Source organism: Rhipicephalus sanguineus, chromosome 3 (assembly GCF_013339695.2).
Source record: "Rhipicephalus sanguineus isolate Rsan-2018 chromosome 3, BIME_Rsan_1.4, whole genome shotgun sequence".
Lineage (NCBI taxonomy): Eukaryota > Metazoa > Arthropoda > Arachnida > Ixodida > Ixodidae > Rhipicephalus > Rhipicephalus sanguineus.
Window position 1 is genome coordinate 35,973,822 of NC_051178.1, and position 22,952 is coordinate 35,996,773.

The following is a 22,952-nucleotide window of genomic DNA, read 5'->3' on the forward strand; positions in this document are numbered from 1 at the left end:
GCAGACGTTTACCAGGCTGTTCGTGCGTGGAAGACCCGAGCGCTGCGTGCTGAAATTCTTCGTGGAGCGTTTTTGTGCAACAGTACAGAATACCGGTACGTGCCGTGATCAAAAACATTCAGCCCCTGCATCATCGTATTCGAACTCACCTAGCAGTGACTTACGCGTTCTGCTGGGCGTTGGGCCTTCCCTTTTTCGTAGCCCGATTTCCCGATCTGTTGCCGGATTAGCGGTTCTTTCTTCGTGTATATCGAGTGAGCGTAGTAGCTATTCGGCGCAACGCCAACCTATAGTTGACATAACCTCACGTAGAAAAGAGGACACCGCTGTATTGTATACGCGATCGTGCACGTAAAGTTTGTAATTCCAGTACGCACACAACAAGCACGCAGCGAGCGCACACCGCACAATACATACATCACATAGTCCGTTAACAACAACATAAGTTTATTGCCCTTTCGTTGAACGACACAGACTCTAAAAACGTATGATGCCTTCGGCGCACGTTATGTACAGCGCGTCAGACGCCAAAAACAAAAGTTCACGTGTGTTCTGAGTTGACACAATGAGTAAGGGGCAACAGAGCGCACATCCGAGAGCTTCGCATGCAAATACCATGCATTAGTGATCAGCAATGAAGCGAACGTGTACGTACACATGAAAAGTGACACCCGGTACTTTCCGCAGTGCACGCGATTTGCACCGGGTATACGCAACCATACGCAACAGCTGGGTATTGCATAGCTTTCCTAAAGAACACACACAAGGAGCAGCGCCGGCAGCGCGGCGCCGCTTGCACGGCCAAAAAAAAGAAAAAGGGATCGAATCACGCATGCGCTTGCAAACGACACGACGAAAGTTGCGAAATGTTTCGAGGCTCCTTCGCTAGGAGGCGATGCGGGTGTTCGCGATGTGGAGGCTTCACGAATGTGACGTCGGGGCCTCTCCTTATTTTTCCTTCCTCCATGGGTGCAGGGACAAAGAAGTAAAGAAGAAGTAAGAAGGACAAAGAAGTGCGTTTGTGCTGTAATTTTAGCCACAGGAATATCTACCAACTAGAGCGAAATGAAGTTCTATCTTAGTGACGAGAATTGACGCCCGCAGAAAACACGAGCCGTGGCTTCACGTGCCACTGCCAAGCGCCATCTTTATTTTCTTCTCTTGAGGCCGCGCGCTCTGCAGTTTTGCTTGCCGCTCAAAGGAAGGCGCTGCACGGTCTTCGCACAATGCGAGCGCAAGAGTCCGAGAGTGGCATGCATTCTGCGCATGCATCCTGGCGGCTCACAAATTTCTTGGGTCCCCAATTCTTAAACTATCTAGTGTTTCGCTGGAGTTGGGATGTGCACCTTCGACTCGTACTTTGACATACAGGGTGTGGTCGACCATGTTTGCACGATTATCTCTTGAGGGGGAGTTTTGTACGTCTTGTGCTTTCACCGCAAAGTTTGCCTTGAAGCTATAGACCACACAAAGGTCACTTTGCTCACTGCAGCAACCGCACTTGCGAAAGGTGTGATCTGCTAGCTAGAAGAGCCGAAGCAGGAGTTAGTTGAAGTAACAACTGTGCCAGTTCGTGCTTGTCCTATGTATACCTGCGCGTTCTTTTTGTGCCTCCTTCTTTGTGTTTGAGCAGCACGCTGCAAGTGTCGAGTTGTGACAGTTGTTAGTTCGCACTCGCCTTGTGGGTTTTCTTTTCCTGCGCCCTCTGTGCTTGAGAAGTGCGTAGCGAGTTTCTAGCTGCTTACCGTTCTTCCTGTGACATTCCGATTTCTTGCTATCACATTCATTGCTTCGCCCTTGAGGCGAAACTGTGACTTTATTTTGGTTTGATTTTAAAGTTTTTATCGCTGAGCCTTTGCAAGCCAGCCCCACTACAATGGACATTATCACGAGTCCTGCATACTCTGCGTCCTGCATGCAGCCTAAATCGCAGAAATCACTATCGGGGTCACTGGACGACAATTCAGATTTGCTGCTAGTATGTCACAAGTTGCAGTCTCGCTGGGACATCACACTGCTATGACACGCCACCGAGAAGCCGCCCCCTCGATATCGAAACCGAAAGGGTTTTTTTTTTTAAGGGCACAGGGTAAGCCCTATACGCCCCATGCATTTTCGGCATTTTGAGGTACCGTTTTCTCAGTGACTAAAAGAGATATCAACATAATGCATATATCATTTTCTTTCAGATTTTTTAACTGCAGCAGATTTATTTAAATATGACTAATATTATAATTTTGGTGAATTTTTTACCACTAGGACCTAAATTTTGAATTAATTTGCATCTTTGAAAATTTGTAACACAAAAAGTGTTAAGTGCATAATTTCAATTCTGCTTCAGTAGTTGTGTGCATTTATGCAGAATACAAGAAAAAATAATCAACTGGTTATCTTGGAATACATAGGAAATAACGGTACCTAAGTAATAAAAAAACATGGTTTTGAGATAATATAGTTTAAAGTTAGAAAACAGCTGAAAAGCGAACATACTTTGCCACAAACACCGTTCAACTGTTTTATTCAGTAGCTACAAGCTTGGTAATCATTGCCAAAGTAAATTTTTCACTTTCAAGCCTGTCGTCTTGCATGCCTTGCTTCTTTTGTGAGCTGTCGTGCACCCTTATTCGCAATGTATCATTGATTGTGGTGAACTTTTTCCAGAAAATTGACTGTATTTTGGCCAGACTTCAATCCTAATTATCAGAATTTTGGCTCGTGCGATACTGCCATCATTAAACAAAAGAACAACATCCAATGTCGCAATCCTTAAGGCTCTAAAGCCTAAACAAATACAGCAAGGACCCTGCGATGCAATTCCCATTAGCTCAACGCTGGTAGAGCACGGTTTACACATGCAAGTCGGTCTAATTGCATCACAAATAATATTCATATCCACTAGAGCATACCCGTTGTCACCCTGCACGCGATTCGTCTCGAAGGACGCTGAAAAGGCTGAGAGGTTCAATGATGAAGAGCTTCTGGTTCAGCGTTCAGCACCTCAGTACGTCGCAGGCATTTATTCGCATTTACAATCTAGAACTGTATTAGTTGCCACGAAATTTATGCTTGCTGAAGACCTTCTTTACCCTCAGCATCTCAACTTATCGACAGACATGACAGACACCTAGTGTAATGAAGCTAGAAGCTGAAAGTATTCGAACAGACGTGCTCCGAAGAACAAGTGCGAATAAAAAGCCACACAGTGTCTTCGGACTGCCTTAGAAGTTACCCGACAATTTCCTATGCACGCTGACTCCAGACAAGCATTTTGGCTTTTGTACATAAAGTTTTTTTTTTATTTTTAGAAAAATAGACCGTAAGCATGGAGCGCATATGAGGGGCTTGTCCTAGGGTGCGTGTGCACTCACTACTTGCTTTCGAAAAAACTGGTTTTCAGCCACAAAAAATACTCTTTAAGACAAGCCCGAATGTGGCAAATATGCACAAAGGGACACCCTTCCCAAATTTCCAAGAAAAAAAAGTGATTCTTTTTTTCCAATTTTGCCCTACCCTGCGTTAAGGTAGGGTAATAAAAATATATTCAATGCATTCCGAGACACCACAATACTCGTTTTATGTTTCTCGACACTAGTATTTTTATTCAGAGCAACAATTCAAAATTTTTTTTAATTCGTGTCAGTACTCCTTTAAGGCATTTTGCACGCCCTCCAGGATCGATCCACCTTTGACCAAATGACGATGTCATGTGATGACGTCATTAACTTTGGCAATCGGTGACGTCATGATAAGGTCATATGTTGATGTCATCATGTGATAATTTTTTGCATCACTTGTGTTGACACCGACATCGCCGGACACCGCCGCCGACGGTCAATTTTCGCGTTTGAATGAGGCATCAAGACTTTTGCCTTAATAAACTAATAAGTGGCATTTTCTTGTGTCTTGCAATGCACAGGACCGCAAGCTCAGTGGTGGTCTAGCCAGTTTATGATTTGCAGCAATTTTCGGAGCATTAAAAAGTGTTTTGGAGCGAATTTGGAGCAGGAAGAACCGTTGTTTGGAGCAGGTTTGGAGCAACCAAAACAAAATTTAGGATCACTTGGAGCAGAACATTATTTTTTCAGTGAATATTCTAACTAGTGTGCACACAGGAAATGCTGCTGCAATGTAAACAAGGAGACAAGGCCAACAGCCAGAGAGCAGCCATTAATCAGGTTCTTAGCACGAAAGAGAGTCACATTCTGGCTTCACTGCACTGCACAAGATGTGCGTTGAAGTGAAGCATCAGTGACAAGGCAAGCATGGCACATACGGTTTCTGCGAATGACAGGTGTCATAAGGTCATTCCAAAAAGAAAAAGAATCCTAACCAGAAAAAGAGCAGTCTAACAATTAAAGAAATAAGACCAACTCGTTGCAAATGAAAACATACTGTTTGAAATTGCCTGCGTAAATGGTGCATTCAATAATCACCAGATCTCGCAAGAATTGCCAGATGATGCTCCATTGTACTCAATAATTATTAGAAGCGTGAGCACTGAGTGACATTCTCCTTTCACGTTTAAGGACTTTGGGTTCTCCAAATATCCAGAAAAAGTCTTCCAAAAAATAAAAACTGGTACAAAAAAAACTTGTACGAAGGGGAGGGGTCAGTGATTATTCCAAGCATGAAGGGGAGGAAGAGAGGAATGCTCTTCTTTAAGGCAGCCGTGAGGAAGACAAGTCTGCTTGTCGAAACATTGGCTTTAGCGACACCCCATGTTCGCAAATTGTTTAACTTAATATGCTGTCGAGGTGGGTGTGACTCCCCATGCTACTTACACGGTTGGGGAATACTGTAACTCTGGCATCCCGCTAACAGGCCAGATGACAAAGGACAACCAACTCTTTAGGTGCAAGGAGTGCACCGGTTAAATTTTTTTGTTTTTTTAAGGGTTAGAAAACCGGTGAGCTGTCGTGCTGTAGACGGGGATCCTGAGACTGGGTCCAGGAAGGACATTTTAGGTTTCAACAAGTGTGGAGGGCTAATGCGACTACATCCGGTCTGTTTCTTTAATTTACAGTTTTGCATTGTAATTTGGACTTAACAAGGTCACCACACGGTGCAGTTAGGTAGCCTGCAAACAGCGAGAAAGTCCCGCGGCAGCGCAGCTCAATGCTTGTCAATGTGAGATTTGCGAACAAATGCTGAGTACGCTCCCAAGCATAGTCTTCAACAAGCAGGAGGAAATCAGTTGGAAAGCTTTGCAAGCTGGTGAAACTTCTGTGACATTTTTTCTGGATTGACGACAACACTAATTGTTCTAACGGCGTATAGGACACGTGAGGCCACTTTTTCTTGATTTGTGGCTGACTGCGCGGCTCAATTTCTAGATGAGCTGGCTTGCTACCGCGTTACATCAGTTTCACAATCAAGACACGCAACGAGCGCGTGGATGTGCGCGAGCAGCAGTAACGCCACAACATGCCAAACGCGCTCTAATATGTGTGCATTTAGGCTTAGCTTTACGAGAGGCATACCGAAAAACGTTGCGCAGCGCGATTAGAAAGCACCTTTCCTTTTTTTTTTTTGAGAACGATCAAACTTTTTCATGGCCGAATGTTAATTTGCATGTGCGGCATGTGCGGCACCGTTAGCTGTTGCCGCTTGGCTGCGGTGGCTCCATTGCTGTACGCAGAGCGACTCGCGAACGAAGACAAAACACTTTTCGAAGTGTTATCGCCAGTTCCCCAATCAAATAAGAGAGACTATCGATGGCACGCTAAACTTTCAACAATGGAGACACATGCGGTGGCGAAGGCATTGCTTAGGCTGAATATAATGACAAAAAGCGCATCACTGGAATGGAGCAAGTGGAGGGCATCGGCAGCATTATGGGAAAGCTCTAGTGGTGTTTGTTGCTACCAAGAATATTTTGGGCCATAAACGGTCCAATGCCATGTAAACAGGTGGACTAGTGAACTTTGGCACAGTTGGCACACGCTGCACTCGAATGTGCGCAGCAAGGCGCAGGCATATGCGATTGTAGCAAAATAGCGCAATTGACGCAGTTGGACCACCACTGCAAGCTTGATAAAACAAGCAGCGTGTTTGCGCTTGCAATTTTCCAATTATTGAAGGGCTACACATATAAAAAAAATATCTTCAACATGGCTTTGTGACATTTTCTTTTCATTAATTGAGTTCACACGTAAGATACTGTGAACATAAGATTTTTTTCACTTAATAGGGGCGTTAAAGTCATTAGGGAAATTAGGCACCCTGGAAAAATGAATGCCTGCCTATTTTCTATAATCAGGGTCCCCCACACCACAGCCCATACTTAAAGGGACACTAAAGGCAAATATTAAGTCGACGTTGATTGTTGAAATAGTGGTCCAGAAACCTCGTAGTGCTACTTTTGTGCCAAGGAAGTGCTTATCTTGAAATAAAATCACATTTTAATGGTCCGCATCGCGTTAGCGCACTTCAAATCACCCGCCTGAAACCAGTCTTTCACACGTCACTGCTGCTGTGCCCAACGTTGCCCGCCTTTACTGCGCGGTGGCGTGTACTGGCGGCGTGCACCATTCTGGCATCCGGCAAGATCACATGCATGCGGCATTTTGTCGAACTTTCTGTCAGAGTGACTTTCACGAGCGCGCAAGACACACGTGGCAGTACGCGATACCGAAACTACCACTGAGACGCAACGGCATGAGCGAAGCAGGGCACCGGGCGAAGCGCAGTTCGGCGAAAACGGAACCTTTGAACCACGTGCGCCATTCCCCATGACAACGCCAAGGAGGTTCTTTATTCCATGAATCAAACAGAAACAAACAAACAGCGTTTTATTACGTCTCTTGATGCACGGAAGGTTCTTTTTTTATTGCTGCTAGTTTGATTACTAGTGATTAATTGTAGGCAGACTCTCATACGTCATTGGGATCACTTTGAAAATGTGCCGCTCATGGCGCTCATTGTGTGATAGATACATTTAGCTTAATTTCTCGGTAAGTAGGGCACTGCTGTTGATAATATTGCCGTTTTAGACATTATCATACACTGAGCTTTCACCTTGACATAAATTGTTGTTTGCCTTTAGTGTCCCTTTTAAAGAGCTCGAAGGGCCCGCAGTGACATGGCCTTTTTGCAGGCGAATCCAATTCCCCCACATGACCACGGCATGTCACTCTTCCCTAACCTATTGACCACGGTAGTTCTGTTATTCATTCAAGGTTATCTTAAAATAGTGGACTGTCTCAGGTAATGAAAGTGCAACAACAGCCATATGGCCATAAACTTTTAGGGGCGAAGCACCTTAGGGTTGAGGCATGTCCTGTGTCTGGCGAGGCGGCGGCGTGTCTCAGTTTTGCATGGAGTCCGCTAGGGGCACTGCGGTGCACAAGGGCGTATCATAATTGTGACAGAACAATATGAAACACCTAGAAGCACGAACCCTTTATACTAGTCGGCGATTTCAATGGAGACATTATGGATATTAGGACCTAGCTTTGTCGTCGACGCTCACTGTCCGCTGTCATGGTGGTTAGAAAACCGTTGCTATAGTCGTGTGTATGTGAATCAAAAAAAGGTTTACAATAGACGAACAACAATCGTCATTTTGACAGAACAATACAAAACACCTACAAGCACAAACCCTTTATACTAGTTGGCGACTTCAACGTACACATTATGGACCTTAGGACCGAGCTTTGACATCGACTCTTTATGTCACTTTAAATACACGAGAGGATGCTGCGGTGCAAATGCGCATGTATGCGTGTTCCAGACCACACATTTTCTTTCTGCCATGGATGAAAACAAACGAAAGGCACGGCATGCGGCGGCTCAAAGGGAGCACTAACGAGAAGCTACTACTCCGGAGGCGAGGGCGCGGGAAGCGGCGGCAAAACGACAAAAACGACAATCAGGAGATTCGCGGTGACCAAACAATCCCCACAGCTTCACCCACTTATCATCATTCACTTCGTGGATATGCGTGGATTTTTTTACACCACTGTAGCCCCTGTAGCCAACCACAATGACCAAATCACTTCGAATTCTGCATTAAAATGTATTAGTGACTGGTGTGATAGATGGAAAATGAAAATAAACTACATCAACACTATGTATATAACAGTGATCAATAAGATTAAAAATATACAATCGTCAATTACGAGATAGATGGCAAGGTTCTAAGCTGTGTAAATCATTTTAAGCACCTCCTATTACTGTAGCTAATGATCTGAAATGGAAAACACACATAAACAACATATGCTCCTCAGCTGAAAAAAAAGCTCTGGTATTTGAGGCGAAAGTTAAAACTTGTTCCTGAACAAACTAAATTAGTAACGGCATGCTTAACGCTTGTTCGTCCTACACTAGAGTATGCGAGCGTCGTCTGGGACCCCTTTAAAAACAATCTGATAGAATTGAAAAAATTCAAAGAGCAATAAGGTTCATCTGGTCAAAATGTCAAAATGCCGATCAACTGATTACATAACTCAAATGATTGAGAAATTAAATCTACCACTACTTTCTCAACACAGAAAGATCGCTAGACTGAAAATTCTGTATCTGATTCATCATAATTGGTTTAATTTTGATACCCAAAAGTATAGTATAAAACAGCGTGTCCCGAACTGTCAGAAGCAGCCACCAAGACCATATTCTGCCAATTTCAGCATGAATAGATGTACATAAATACTCGTTTTACAGCGAAAGCTGTTATGAGATCACAACAAGGGCCGTTCTTGGCGGTGTAGTTCTCCACCGCCGCCGGTGTCCGTAACCACTATCGCACGAAATAAGGAAAAGAACGAAATAAGAAAAAAATTTCAAGGATGGAACGGGGTTCGAACCTGGGCCCTCAGCGTTAGAGCCCAGTATTCTACCTCAGAGCCATGCCAGTGCTTGAAACTGCTTTTCAAAAAGAAGAACTGACATTTGGGCGAGTTGGATTCTGTTGAACATATTGCGTAGATTCAGCACGATACAACTAGGACAGAGATGAAGGAGGGGCATGAACACTGGTGTTCGCCCCTTCTTCATCTGTCCGAGTTGTATCACGCTGAATCCACCCAATATGTTTTTCAAAAAGACCCTACACAGGCTTCATGCCGGCAAGGAACCACATTTACATATGTATTGTAGCGTGGTAGAAGAGTAAAATAAGAACCAGGCGTCACACAAACGCGAATTCTGCAACCGGGCCTCACACAATGCGAACTGCGCAACGAGTGTGTTGTTGAATGCTTACAACCCATTACAAAGGCCTCTGCGATAATTCTTCATCGTCATCAGCCACAGCATCAACAAAGTGCACATAATGCCTTACAGGTGTTTAGCGAGTACCACGGTTCTCCGCAGAATGACGAAAAATTACATCGTGGCTGCTTCCCTACTTCACAAAAATTGTGATGATTTATAACGTAGTGGGTTCCTCGCAAGTGTACTTCTATTGGTTGCCAAGGAAGCCAATAAGGCCCCCATTATCCATTTCCTCGGGGTCTCAGCAAAGTGCTTCCCCCCCCCCCCTCTCTTTCCCACGTCAACCTATGTTATATAGCGTGGCAGGAGAGTGAAATAACGACCAGGTGACACACAATGCCAATTACGCAAATGGTGGGTCGTTTAAAGCTTCCAAAGCATTACAAAGGGCTCAGCCATAATTCCTCATCGTCATCAGGCATCGCATTAACAAAGTGCACATAATGCCTTACAGATGGTAGCTCGCTTTTCCATAGAATGACTAGTAATGTTGTGGTGGGTGCTTCCCAACTTCACAAAAACTATGATTTGTGGAATAGTGAGTACGTTGCTAGTGTACTTGCCCCAAGAGTTTATAACGGGCTCTAGAAATGCCGCTCTTCCAGGTTTTGCTGTGACCGCGCTGCGCTTTCCACGCAGGCCTGGCGTTTTTTCCCCAGAACAATAGAGTGGAACTTGCTGCCACATGAACTACTAACAGCAGACAGTGTAAGCAAGCTTGAAGCTGGGCTAACTAAACCTTGTCACTTCGGCTAGACACACATAGCTTCTACTTTGTGGATATCAATTTATCTAATTAAAACTGTCGTTCCTGGTTGTGCTATAACTGTTTCATTTAGCGGCCGTGGCAAAACTGGTGACACCCTGATGTCTATGATTCCTCTTGCTTGTATTGTGCCTATTCTATCATTGTATTATGTGTCCTACTGCAATGTGCCTTCTGCGTGTACAGTCAACGTCCGATTTTTCGGACTCCCTAGGGACCGCAAAATCGTCTGAAAAATCGGGCAGTCCGAAAAAACTAATTCATGCTTTTTTATTCCGCTCAAGCAGTCAAATCGCCACAGCCACGTCCGAAATAGATTTTATGCCTCTCAGCACACTTATCAGGCATTTTGGTTGCCGCCCAGGCTCTCGCAAATACGCTCGGTACCTGCCGTGATCCCTGCTTAACTACGTGCCAACCGCCACTTGAAATTTGCGTCTCGTGATGAGTGCCGCTGATACCAGCAAAGCGCGGAGTAGATTACAGTTCTCTCGCATGGAGCGTTTGGAAACGCGTTGACGCGGAACACAAAGACTGTGGCGGAAGAGCAGTTGACTCGTCCGACTTTCCGCAATGCGTGTGCGCACATAAACGATGCGCACACACACATCGTCGAATCTCCGCCGATACGCAGCATTTACTGCCGTGTGAAGCTGATCGTTTCTAGTTGTGTGCAGCACATCGCCAACTAAGCTGACGCCGTCAGTGTATTGTTGCTGTGCCATACGCACGCATTTGTCATGAAATGGTTCGTGATGACGCGTCTGTCCGGCGCACATAGCGGTCTCGCACAAAGCGGCAGCACGAATGGCAGCGTGGCGCATTTATGTTCTCATGCGTGCAGTCCGCATGCAACTGGCCACATGCACTACCAAGCAGTTAACTGAAGATGCTTATCGTAAGGGTTGTCAGCGATTAAGCCGTAGTGGCACGTTTGCCACCTGCCGCCATCACGCCTCCGTGCATTTCCGCTGCTTATGCGTAAAGACACCTTTGAATTTCTGGTCTGCTTCACCCCATAACACTTCGGCGTTGCGGCAAAGCTGACTTTCGGACTGTGATACTGTCGCAAACAGATTGACTCGCAAAGCGCTGGTTTGGACATACGAGATGATAGACGCGGCAGAGGTGGGGGCTTCAATAATGCCTTTCGCACCCACAATTTGGGCAGAAAGACCGAAAAATTGGACGCCAAAGAGTTTCCACGTCCGTAATTTCAGACACTCTTATACATTGACATCTATGGGGCTGGTGACGGTGCCACGAAAGCGTCCGAATTTTCAAGCATGTCCGGAAAATCGGGCGTCCGAAAAATCGGCAGTTGATTGTATTTACCTTGGAACCCTTTCTCGACTGAGGCAGCACTACTATTTTGTATATCTCGTTTCGAAACCACCCTGCAATGGTCTTCCGCCAACAGTATAGATAAATAAAGAATAAATAAATAAAACAGATTTGTTTATATTTGACATTGTTTGTGCACAGGAACATAAGTGAAGTGGGATCTCTCTGACCTTTATTTCGGCTTGAGTTTTCACACACTAGGTAACAAAATCTAAGGTGTAGAAATGAGGGTATGAATGGTGGTGTGCTGCTGCTTTGAAATGGCAGAACCAGCCAGTGGTAATGATGCACCTGGCATCACATGATGGAAGCTTCTTGAGAAGGTGCCTCGCATCCTGACTGCTTTTATTACTTGCACAACAAGAGCCCTGTGGCTATTATAGCTGTGAAGATAGGCAGTGTACTTTTTGTTGTCGCACTGAGGCATCTAGGTACCAGGCATAGTTCAGCAGAAAAATCAGTACAAACTCTAGGTGTGCCTTTGAACAGGCATCACCCCGATGAAACAGTACTTTTCTGCAGGTTACTTTGCTTTGGAACTCTCTTATGTATCTGCTAAGCTTAAAGAGCTGCTTTCCAACTGCAACACTTTTCGTTTATTGGCAATTTAGTCGAAGGCGCAATGCACCAATGCTTTCAGAGCACACGCTCACCACAGCACATTGGTTTATGTGTGGCAACAGCTAATCCACTCTGCAACTTACTCTTCAGTCCTACACGTCAGTACTCCACTGCATACTGTTGAGAGATTGCGCGCTTAACACATGCTTAATGGCAACAACAATGTACTCTTCAAAATTAGCTAGCGCGAAAATCGACAAGGACTGAGAAGGAACACTGATGTACAGGACAGGCGCTGATGTACAGGACACTGATGTACAGGACAGCAGTGTTCCTTCTCAGTCCTTGTCGATTTTCGCGCTAGCTAATTTTGAAGATTATGAACCAACTAGCCCAACAACGTATACTCTTAAACAATGTACACTGTTGTCCTTTATGAAAGGGAACACGCGAGCGCGCGGCCTGAGCTCTGCTGCGGCTGCCTACAGTGTCATCAACCGACAGCGAAAGAAAGCGCACCCGTATTTGGCGTCATCTATTTGCAAACAAAATAACGAGTCATGGCCGGTGGACAAGCGCTGCTAGATTACGCTCCCGCTTCGGTTGCGCAGCGGGCGATGCCGCCAAAAGCGGACGTGCTTCTTCAGCTCTCGGTTGAAGGTGCTGTACGCAGCTACCGCAGCGCGCAGGCCGCGCGCTCGCGTGTTCCCTTTCATAAAGGACGACAGTGTACAAGCTCAAATCCTTCATGCATCTCATTTTTTGTAAGCACAGGAAGAACGTCCACAGCGTATGTAAAGCACTCACCCCCCGATCCAGTGAGCATGCTCGCCGTAGCTCATGTTGATGAGGTGGCAGCCCTGCTGGAGCACACGCACCATGGCCCGGACTAGTGCACTACCAGTCTCCATGGAGCCTAGCCGCAGGTCTCCGATGGCCACACTGACCAGCTGTGCACCAGGCGCCACACCGTTGCGCTCGGGGCAGTTTGGAAAGCATGCCGCAGCAATGCATGCCACATGGGTGCCGTGTGTGGCTGCGTCAGTGGTCAAACTTACATTGCAGAAACTTTCTCATGACAATGTAGACAAGGACAATCAAGCCAGTCATGCTCAGCTTGTTGTATGTTTGTACTTGTTGGCAACATACTGTGGTTTTTCTTTCAATGGCTCATAAACAAGTACGATATGTTGATTCAAAACTAATCACCTTACCGAATGTCCCACCACATGAAAAAAATTTGTCCCTCTGGCAATTGGAAACAAAACCTCTCACTAGCTCACCAAAAAGATTTAAATATGCAATTCTGATCGCACGAAAGCACTAATTTTTCCGAATCCTGGAAAGCTTGTTAACATGGAGGAGAGTTTCAACACATTTGCCAGTTCAAGCATTCAAGTGAGTCCTTGAGGAAAGTACATGCTGAGCATCATAAATACGGTTTTGACAAAAGATGGCAAGAATACTTGTACAGTTAAACATCCAAAAAAGTCAGTAAAATAGGTAGTTGACTTGGTTATACTGAAATACATAGGTGAATATGTGAAAATACGATAGTCATAGAGATATTTCTTTTGACATGGAAGGCGTCACAAAAATGTTTGCATATTAGGGCAGTAAAAAAAATTCAATAAAAGTAACGAAACCAACTTTGAGGAACCCAAGATCCACAAACCACTACTTGATACAGCCGCAGCAAAGTCCTCCTCACAGTGGCCGTAAGCCACACGATAGCCAACGAAAATACAGGTTCAATGCGCTGCGATAATCAGTGCAAGCAAAGCTACAGTCGTGACGGTGAAGGACATAGAACTTAAGCCAGTAAGGAATGAACAGTTCATTGGGCGACCTTGTTCCCAGCAAGTAACTACAACGTACAAGCAATAACACCTGCACACTGACAGTGGCAATCAGCTTTTACAAATGCAGGATCAAACATTCCAGCATTATCGTTGGTGCCCGTACAAGTTCCAGAATAAACTCAACTACTCGCATTGCATGCACAATCTTATCAGAAAAGCCTAAACAATCGGGAAGGTTTCCAGACATTCTGGCGCAGCCAGTGCAGAGTGGTAGTTACCCTTGTAATAAGCCGGTCGCATGAAAATAGAGAGAAAAGCTGCGTCAGAATGCAGCTTACGCTAAGGTTCTTCTTCTTCTTCCCTACATTCCCCGTTTCAGTTCAGCCCCAAGGTGATGCTGCTTCTTTTTCTTTCTAGGTGCGAAGCATGTAGGCAAGGGTGTTTCAGCTGCACTAACGTGAAATCTGGGGAAGGGCGAAGCATGCAGTGTTTTGAGAGAGATTTCTTTGATGAGGCACTAGTGGTGCCAAGCCTAAAACCGGAAATGTAGGGAAGGGTGTTTCCGCTCCACTAACGTCGTCCGAAAACTGCGTCAGAATGCAGCTTGCCCGAAGGTGGTGGTTCTTCTTCTTCCCTACAAGCCCGGTTTCAGTTCCCTACGGCATGTAGGGAAGAATGTTTCAGCTCCACTAACATCGTCGGCTATTTGTTGGGCTATCTGTTGCCTTCTTCATTTTTGGTGGACCAGTGATGAGTAGTGGGATTGACCCCATTTTTATGGTGCATACCCGCTTCGTGATGGACCGTGCCTACATGACACACCGTGACATTAGACGCCGACAAGCCGAGCCCCTAAGGTGCTTTGTACCTAAAAAGTAAGCATGGCACTACTGTACCTATTCTGTCACTGTGGCTTGCATTGAAACCCTCATGTGGTGCCCTGAGTGGCGTGAGACCAATCCTACATACTATATTTACTCACAGCTTTTTTCCAATAAAATGAGTCTAAAACTTGCCTGCAGAATCGAGTATGAAACCAAAACCACGTTTGCGACATTGGCAAGAGCCTTCTGCCGTAGGGGCAAAATGGAGTGTCATTTCTATGACAAAATGGAGGCGGCGCACATTTTGTTGCACGTTCACATTGGTTCATTCCGTGCGTGACTGCAACTTGTGTGTGTCATAGCTGCTCCCCATAAAGCGCAAATGGTAGTGTGCCACTTTCATTCCAAAGGAAAGTCAGTTAGCACATTGACAATACCCGTGTTGCGTCTTCTCGACATGTTGAGGCCTGTGACTATGAGCAACGCAAACCAAGGGAGATTTTCAGCTGCTGGTCAACCAAGAATAATTTCTGTAGGTTCAAAATGGGAAAATATTGCCGCAGAGACTGCCGACAATAAGTTTTCTCTACCAAGAAGCCAGCGGGCCGCTGGGTTAGCGTCCGCAACGTCTCGCGCCTGCTCGTGCTTCATGTGGCCGCGCAACGCATGCCTCTCGCGCACGGTCTTGAGACTGTGAGTTGACCTGCGGGCGAGAAGAAGAAGTGCGTTCGCCGAACGGACACTTTTTATGTGTGGCACGCTATAGCGGACTCCTTGAGTTTGCACCTAGTTATCTTGGCACAAGTTCACCTACAATAAACGAGTGTTTGTGTTTCCCCTCTTCAATACGCTACATTCTGGTGGAGGTGCGGGGTATGATTGGAAGTCCCCTGGGTGCAAGAGAGCGGAGCCCTAACCCTCAGCGATTGGAACCTGGCGAACTGACTCCGGTACACCAGCGTGCAAGCCGCCGCCTCCGAGGAGACCCGCCTGAATTTGGACCGCTCCCTACTGCTCCGGCAACACAGGCATCGTCCACTGCCAACGAAAGAACGATGGCCAGCCCGGTGACATCCGAACTCATCGTGTCCCCACCGTGCATGCCTGAGCCCTTCCACGGTGATACGTACGAAGATGTGGAGGACTGGTTGGAACACTTCGAGCGGGTGGCGAACATCAACGGCTGGGACAAGGCAAGAAAACTGAGCCGCGTGTACTTCGCGTTGGAGGATGCAGCGAGGACATGGTATGAAAACCACGAAGCGGTGATACCGACCTGGCAAGAGTTTCGACGACATCTGGTCGCTACGTATGCCAGCACCGATCGTCGAGAGAAGGCAGAGAATGCTCTCCAGTCCAGAAACCAGCGCACGAACGAGAGCGTTGGCATGTATATCGAGGATATGTCCCGCCTTTTCAGACGCGCCGATCCGAACATGACCGAAGAGAAAAAACTGCGTCACCTGATGCGAGGAGTCAAACAGGACTTATTCGCAAGGTTGGTTCGCAACCCACCACGCACCGTTGCTGAGTTCCGCAGCGAAGCCACGACCATAGAGCGCGCATTGCAGCAGCGCTCCCGTCACTACAACCGTGATGCCAGTAGTGTACCTGCAGAGGTCCTTTCGACAAGCATGGGCAGCAACAGCGAAGCGCTGAGGGAAATGGTACGATCCATTGTAAAGGAAGAGCTTCGAAAGCTTCTGCACCCACAAGTTACGCCGACAGTCTCACCTCTTGCCACTGTTATTCGGGATGAAGTTCGTCACGCCATTCTGCAAGCGGAACCCGAGGCGCAACCTGTTCGACTCGAACAGCCATTGCAGGAACGTCGAGTACCAACGTACGCCGACGCTTTGCGCCAACCCGTCGTGCACAGTGCTTCGTTTGCAGCCCCCAGTGGCCGTCCATCGGCTTCGAGCGGCTCACCTTTTCAAGGAGATCTGAGGCCACGAAAAAGCGACGTGTGGCGCACACCCGACAGGACGCCGCTTTGTTTTCATTGCGGAGAAGCTGGACACCTTTACAGAATGTGCCCATATCGAAGAGCCGGTCTCCGCGGGTTTTCCGTAAATGCGCCATGCCCCTGAAATGGTGAAAGACCCGTCGAAATCGAGGACTACTTGTCAAGGCATCAATTTCCAGCTGCTAGTTTCCAGCACGAGCCAAGGTCACCAGCGCCTGCTCGTTATCGATCGCCAAGCCCTCGGCGTTCAAGTTCACCAACTTCAAGCTCAACGAGGCGCCATTCAATGAGTCCCCGTCAGGAAAACTGAAGCCAGCGACCTGGGGAGGCAAGGCCGCTGATGTCCGACAAAGCGAAGATCCTCCGTCAAGGCCCCAGCGCAGCAGCGACGAGCAGAATACGAGGACTAAGATAAGTAAAAAAAAAATTTCTTCGGACTTGCGCGTTACCGTAGACGGGTGTGAATTGAATGTTTTAGTCGACACAGGTGCCGATTATTCAGTCGTAAACTATGCTATCGCAAAGGACTTAAAGAAAGTTTTGACGCCTTGGAGTGGACCACAAATACGTACGGCTGGGGGCCATCTCATTACACCTCTGGGAAGATGTACCGCAAGAATCGGAATTCAAGGTTCTATTTACTTTGCTGATTTCGTCGTACTTCCAGAATGCTCGAGGGACGTAATACTCGGGATGGATTTTCTGTTGGCGAACGGTGCTATAATCAACCTGCAGAATTCTAGCGTTTCTTTCTCGACGAAGCTGGCCATAGACACGAAGGAGCCGGAGTGTCCTGCATTGCGTGTTATCGACGATGACGTAACGGTGCCACCACGATGCAGCATGCTGGTTGGCGTAAGGAATGACGCATTCGTCGACTATGAAGGCATAGCGGATGCCAACGTCGAGTTGCTGCTGAAGAAAGGCATTTGCATAGCTCGGGGCATTATTCAGTTACGTGGTGGGTGTGCCAATGTATTGCTCACGAATTTCAGAAATGAAATTCAGCATGTTGCAAGAAACACTGCCATCGCCTTTCTACACAGTTTTGCAGCTGTGACAGATTTAAGTAGCCTGGCGTCAGGACCACCTGCCTCAGAAACTGTGCATGATGTCGGAGGAACAGTTGCAATCAGCCAAAATCTGTCGCCAGCCGAGAAGAAAATCATACAAGACCTGATAAGAGATTTTGCAGGATGTTTCTCCACCTCGTCAAAAGTTAGGCGCACCCAGATTGTTAAGCACAGAATAATAACAGACGAAACAAGGCCAGTATACCAACATCCATATCGAGTATCGCCGAAAGAACGAGAGATCATAAAGGGTCAAGTACAAGAGATGTTGGAGGACGATGTCATTCAGCCGTCCAAAAGCCCATGGGCATCGCCGGTAGTTCTTGTGAGGAAGAAGGACAATACGTTGAGATTCTGTGTCGACTACCGCAAACTGAACAGCGTGACCAAGCGGGATGTATACCCCTTGCCTCGAATCGATGATACATTGGATCGGCTCCGGAACGCAAGATATTTTTCTTCATTGGATTTAAAAAGCGGGTATTGGCAAATTGAAGTGGATGAAAGAGACCGTGAAAAGACTGCTTTCGTAACCCCGGACGGCCTGTATGAGTTTAAAGCACTCCCATTCGGCCTCTGTTGTGCGCCAGCGACATTCCAGCGCATGATGGACAGTGTCCTCTCGGGCCTCAAATGGCAGTCTTGTTTAGTCTACCTGGACGACGCAGTGGTCTTTTCGGCAACGTTTGAGCAGCACATAGAGAGACTACGTTTAGTACTTCAGGCTATTGAATCCGCTGGCTTGACAATTAAACCGGAAAAGTGCCAGTTTGGATTTGAGAAGCTTCGATTCCTGGGTCATGTGATCAGCGCTGAAGGTGTTGGCCCGGACCCCGACAAGACTGCGGCCGTCGCACGATTTCCAAAGCCAAGAGACAAGAAAGAGGTGCGTCGATTTTTGGGTTTATGCGCTTACTATAGGCGATTTGTGGAAAATTTCTCAAAAATTGCCGAACCTCTAACAAGACTCACGAAAGAGGAGGTACCATTCGTTTGGCATGCTGAGCAAGAGATGGCTTTTAGTGAATTGAAGCAACGTTTGCAAGCCCCGCCTATCCTCGCCCACTTCGACGAGACCGCCGACACGGAAGTCCATACAGATGCAAGCAATCTTGGCCTCGGCGCGGTCCTCGTTCAGTGGCAAAATGGAGCAGAGAAAGTGATAGCGTATGCGAGCCGCACCCTTTCAAAACCTGAGAGAAATTACTCCGCGACAGAAAAAGAGTGCTTGGCAGTCATATGGGCTATCAGCAAATTCAGGCCATACCTCTACGGCAGGCCGTTCCGTGCCGTCAGCCATAGCGTTTCTTACAATACTTACTAGAGGGAACTCTGGCGCTAGTGTCTATGGGAGCTGCAATGCATCGCACTTAGCATGGGAATCATGGGTAGTACACGGATTTGTCTAAACTTCGTTCTTTCGGCTCCGTTTGGCTCCGCGTCGCCTGCATCCGCTTTGTCGCAAAACGAAGTTCAGTAAAAATCAGCAGTTTCACTTCACCACTTTAACTTCTTTAGGCTCACCGATTCAAATCTGGTCACGAAGTTCACAATGATTCATTCTTTTATCCAAAAGAAAACCAAAACATAGCAATAAACAAAGCCACAAGTGCGTTCGAAGCCCACAAGCATGAAGACTAGGCAAATCCGTGTACTACCCATCATTCCCATGGTGGCTGAACGATCGCAGCGCCAGAGTTCCCTCTAGGTCATTTTAGGAAACTCTATGCCGTCAGCGACCACCACTCACTTTGTTGGCTGGCAAGCTTAAAAGACCCGTCGGGACGACTTGCGATATGGAGCCTCAGGCTCCAAGAATACGACATTACCGTTGTATATAGGTCTGGCAGAAAACACAACGATGCTGATTGCTTGTCACGCTCGCCACTCGACTCTACTCCTTCAGAAGAAGAGGACTTCCCATTCTTTTGTGTAATGGAAACCTCAGAAATTGCCGAGCATCAACGGGCTGACACAGAACTGCTCCAATTGATAAAGCATCTCGAAGGGTTTGACGTCCAAGTTCCACGCGCATTTAAGAGAGGATTATCCTCATTCTGTCTCCGAGCTAATGCACTCTACAAGAGGAACTTTGAGCACAACAAGGAGAAGTTCCTACTCGTTGTACCGTCAGCCATGAGGCCTGAAATCTTAGAAGCTTGTCACGATGAACCGTCGGCGGGCCACTTGGGCGTCAGTCGAACATTCGCCAGAATTCACCAAAAATATTACTGGCCCAAGTTGTTTGCCTCTGTGCGGCATTACGTGAAGACATGTCGCGAATGCCAAAGGCGCAAAGCACCACCCCTCAAGATGGCCGGCCTTCTCCAGCCCATAGACCCTCCTAAGACTCCATTTCAACAAGTGGGAATGGACCTTCTCGGACCGTTTCCAATGTCGTCATCAGGGAAAAGGTGGATCGTCATCGCGACGGACTATTTGACACGGTACGCTGAAACCGGCTGCCTTGAGCGAGGAACGGCAACTGAAGTTGCCAAGTTTTTCGTTCAAAACATAGTTCTTCGACATGGTGCCCCAATGGTCGTGATTACCGATCGAGGAGCAGCCTTCACATCTGCGTTGATGCAGTCCTTGATGACGATGACTAATACCAGTCATAGAAAAAGCACTGCATAACACCCACAAACGAACGGGTTGACGGAACGCCTAAACCGAACCATTGCTGACATGCTATTGATGTATGTTGACATTGAGCATAAGACGTGGGACGAAATCCTGCCATACGCAACTTTCGCCTACAATACGGCCCTACAGGAGACTACCCGCGTCCCCCCATTTCAGCTGGTCTACGGCCGCACTGTCACTACGACACTCGACGCGATGTTACCAGTAGACAACGACAATTACGAGCCATCTGAAGTTGACGACTTTCTACAAAGAGCTGAAGAAGCGCGCCAGCTGGCACGTCACCGAATAATTCAACAACAACGCAAGGACGCAAGCCACTACAACCTGCGCCGCCGAGAAGTTCAGTACCATCCAGGCGATAAAGTGTAGATATGGACACCAATAAGACGCCGCGGGCTCTCAGAAAAGCTCCTCCGTCGGTACTTTGGTCCATATAAGGTTCTCCGACGACTTAGTGACCTAAACTACCAAGTCATCCCCGATGGACACGAGCGCTCAAAACGGCAAAACACTGCGGAGGTCGTACACGTAGTGCGCATGAAACCCTATTACGAGAGACAGTGAAAACGCTCCCTTCTTGTCTACTTAACCCCATCGCGCATCGGGACGATGCGTAATCCGGAGGGGGCTAATGCCGCAGAGACTGCCGACAATAAGTTTTCTCTACCAAGAAGCCAGCGGGCCGCTGGGTTAGCGTCCGCAACGTCTCGCGCCTGCTCGTGCTTCATGTGGCCGCGCAACGCATGCCTCTCGCGCACGGTCACGAGACTGTGAGTTGACCTGCGGGCGAGAAGAAGAAGTGCGTTCGCCGAACGGACACTTTTTATGTGTGGCACGCTATAGCGGACTCCTTGAGTTTGCACCTAGTTATCTTGGCACAAGTTCACCTACAATAAACGAGTGTTTGTGTTTCCCCTCTTCAATACGCTACAATATGCTCACCTAGAACACCTGCTTACAGACTTTTTAAAACAACCCCTAATGACAGAGCTCGTCAAGTTAACGGTCCTTCTATGGCACGTTATCGAGGTGTATCCAGGAGAGATTTTAAAGGGCCCCTGCAACACTTTTTGAACATGGCCAGAAAATGCTGCCGATCAGTAGTCGAGGCTTCACCAACATGTGTGCCAAGCATTAAAGTGCAGCATGTGGCAGGAAATTCACAACAAAAGTTGAAATTCAGTTAGAAATTGCTCGCTATTCTCTACACAGATGATGCCATATACCCAAGATCAACCACATCACATACCCAAAGGACACGGCTATTAGTTACTGCAGGAGCACAGCGTGCCGCGGGGTGCCCGCACCGCGAGCAAGTGAGCTGTGTGCAACCCTTCTACGTCGGTCGCACGCGTTCTAGGAACACGGGAAAAGTGCTCTCTTTCATCCCTCCCTCTTCTGTGTTTTAGCATGCTCGCTGGGACAAGAAGAGAAAGCTCTTCCTGTAACTCAGCTCGTACTCGACAGATTCTAAAAATTTTTGTGAAGAAGCCTTGTTCCTTGTGTTATTCCAGCAAAGTGAAACTGAACAATGTTGGGCGAAATTTGTAGACGTGCCAGACATCTCTACGTACTGCAGCAGCTATGGCACTGCTCTGCACATTCAATGAGGGTGAAAGTGCAATGCTTATAACCTTGACTTAAGCGTATGCTTAAAGGGACCGACAACTGATTTCTCTCGACCCAGTTTTTTACGACGCAAAAGAAAGCTCACCCTTAGTAGTGTTTGTAGCTGCAGCGGTTAATCAAAAAAGCGTGTGATTATTTTATTAACAGTATTTTTCAATCTGAAAAGCCCCTGAACTGTATGTACATGTCCTCTAGCAACGCTGTGAAGCGAGAGCGATGCCAATAGTCCTCCTCGCATTATGCTCAAGGTTTTGCTTTCACAGGAGCGGGCGAAACTGTGGTTAACCACATCCATATTGATATTTTCGACCGTTTTGGAATATAAAAAGCAGGTAGAATAAGTTTTCCGAATGCTCGTCGTCACGTTAGATCTCTTTACCGCCTCGCGAGCTAGGTGCTCGTGGCCTCCACAATTAGTTCCGGCAGTAATCTAGGAGGCCGCAAGGCGCTCTTCGTACTTTTCCAACATGTTGGCAGGTGCCGCTAGACCCTCAGCTAACAACGTTCATGCTGCCGCTCATGAGCATCGATCGGGTCATAGGTCAAGCGAAGGTGGCGCCACTGTTCTGCTCAGTGCAAACGAATGCATATCTGCATGTTTTACGTTACAAGAGATTATAATAAGAAGTGTGTTGTATTTCAACACTAACATAGAGACAATTAATAGCATACACCAGTAAAAGGTCACATGATAGGTACATGTGCACATTCACTTTTATGCTGCCAGAGGCACCAAAAGTAATTTTGAGTGAAGAAATAAAAATATAAATCCACGTTTAATGAGAAAAACAGGGTTACGTTTTAGACAATGCAATAGACCATCCTTCTATTAGTGGGGTTATCTCAATTTGTGTTCTCAGCGGTTGTCGGTGCCTTTATTAGTGCCAGTCGGTCAAAATTAATCCAAAGCCCCTGTGTGCCTGAATATTAAATCGTGGTTTTGACAGAGGTTTTGAATAAGGCATGGCCTCCAGCAATGCACTCAATCCCAATCTTCAAGGTCGTGCTGCACACAACTGCAGCTTCATCGTAAAAGCAGCTATGAAGTTAAACCAACTAGCCCAATTTTGCAGGCTGTAACTGCAGCTTATCTGGAACATGACAGTGAACAAACATGTGTTTGAC

At 46.9% G+C, this 22,952-nt stretch overlaps 1 protein-coding gene across 1 annotated transcript in view; it reads right to left on the reverse strand.

Moving 5' to 3' along the window:
- LOC119386556 (tripeptidyl-peptidase 2) overlaps positions 1-22,952 on the reverse strand; it is a 218,980-nt gene that overhangs the window by 140,173 nt on the left and 55,855 nt on the right. The window contains exon 8 of the mRNA XM_037653838.2: positions 12,692-12,920. Within this exon, the coding sequence (XP_037509766.1) occupies positions 12,692-12,920 (229 nt within the window). The remainder of the gene's footprint in view (positions 1-12,691; positions 12,921-22,952) is intronic.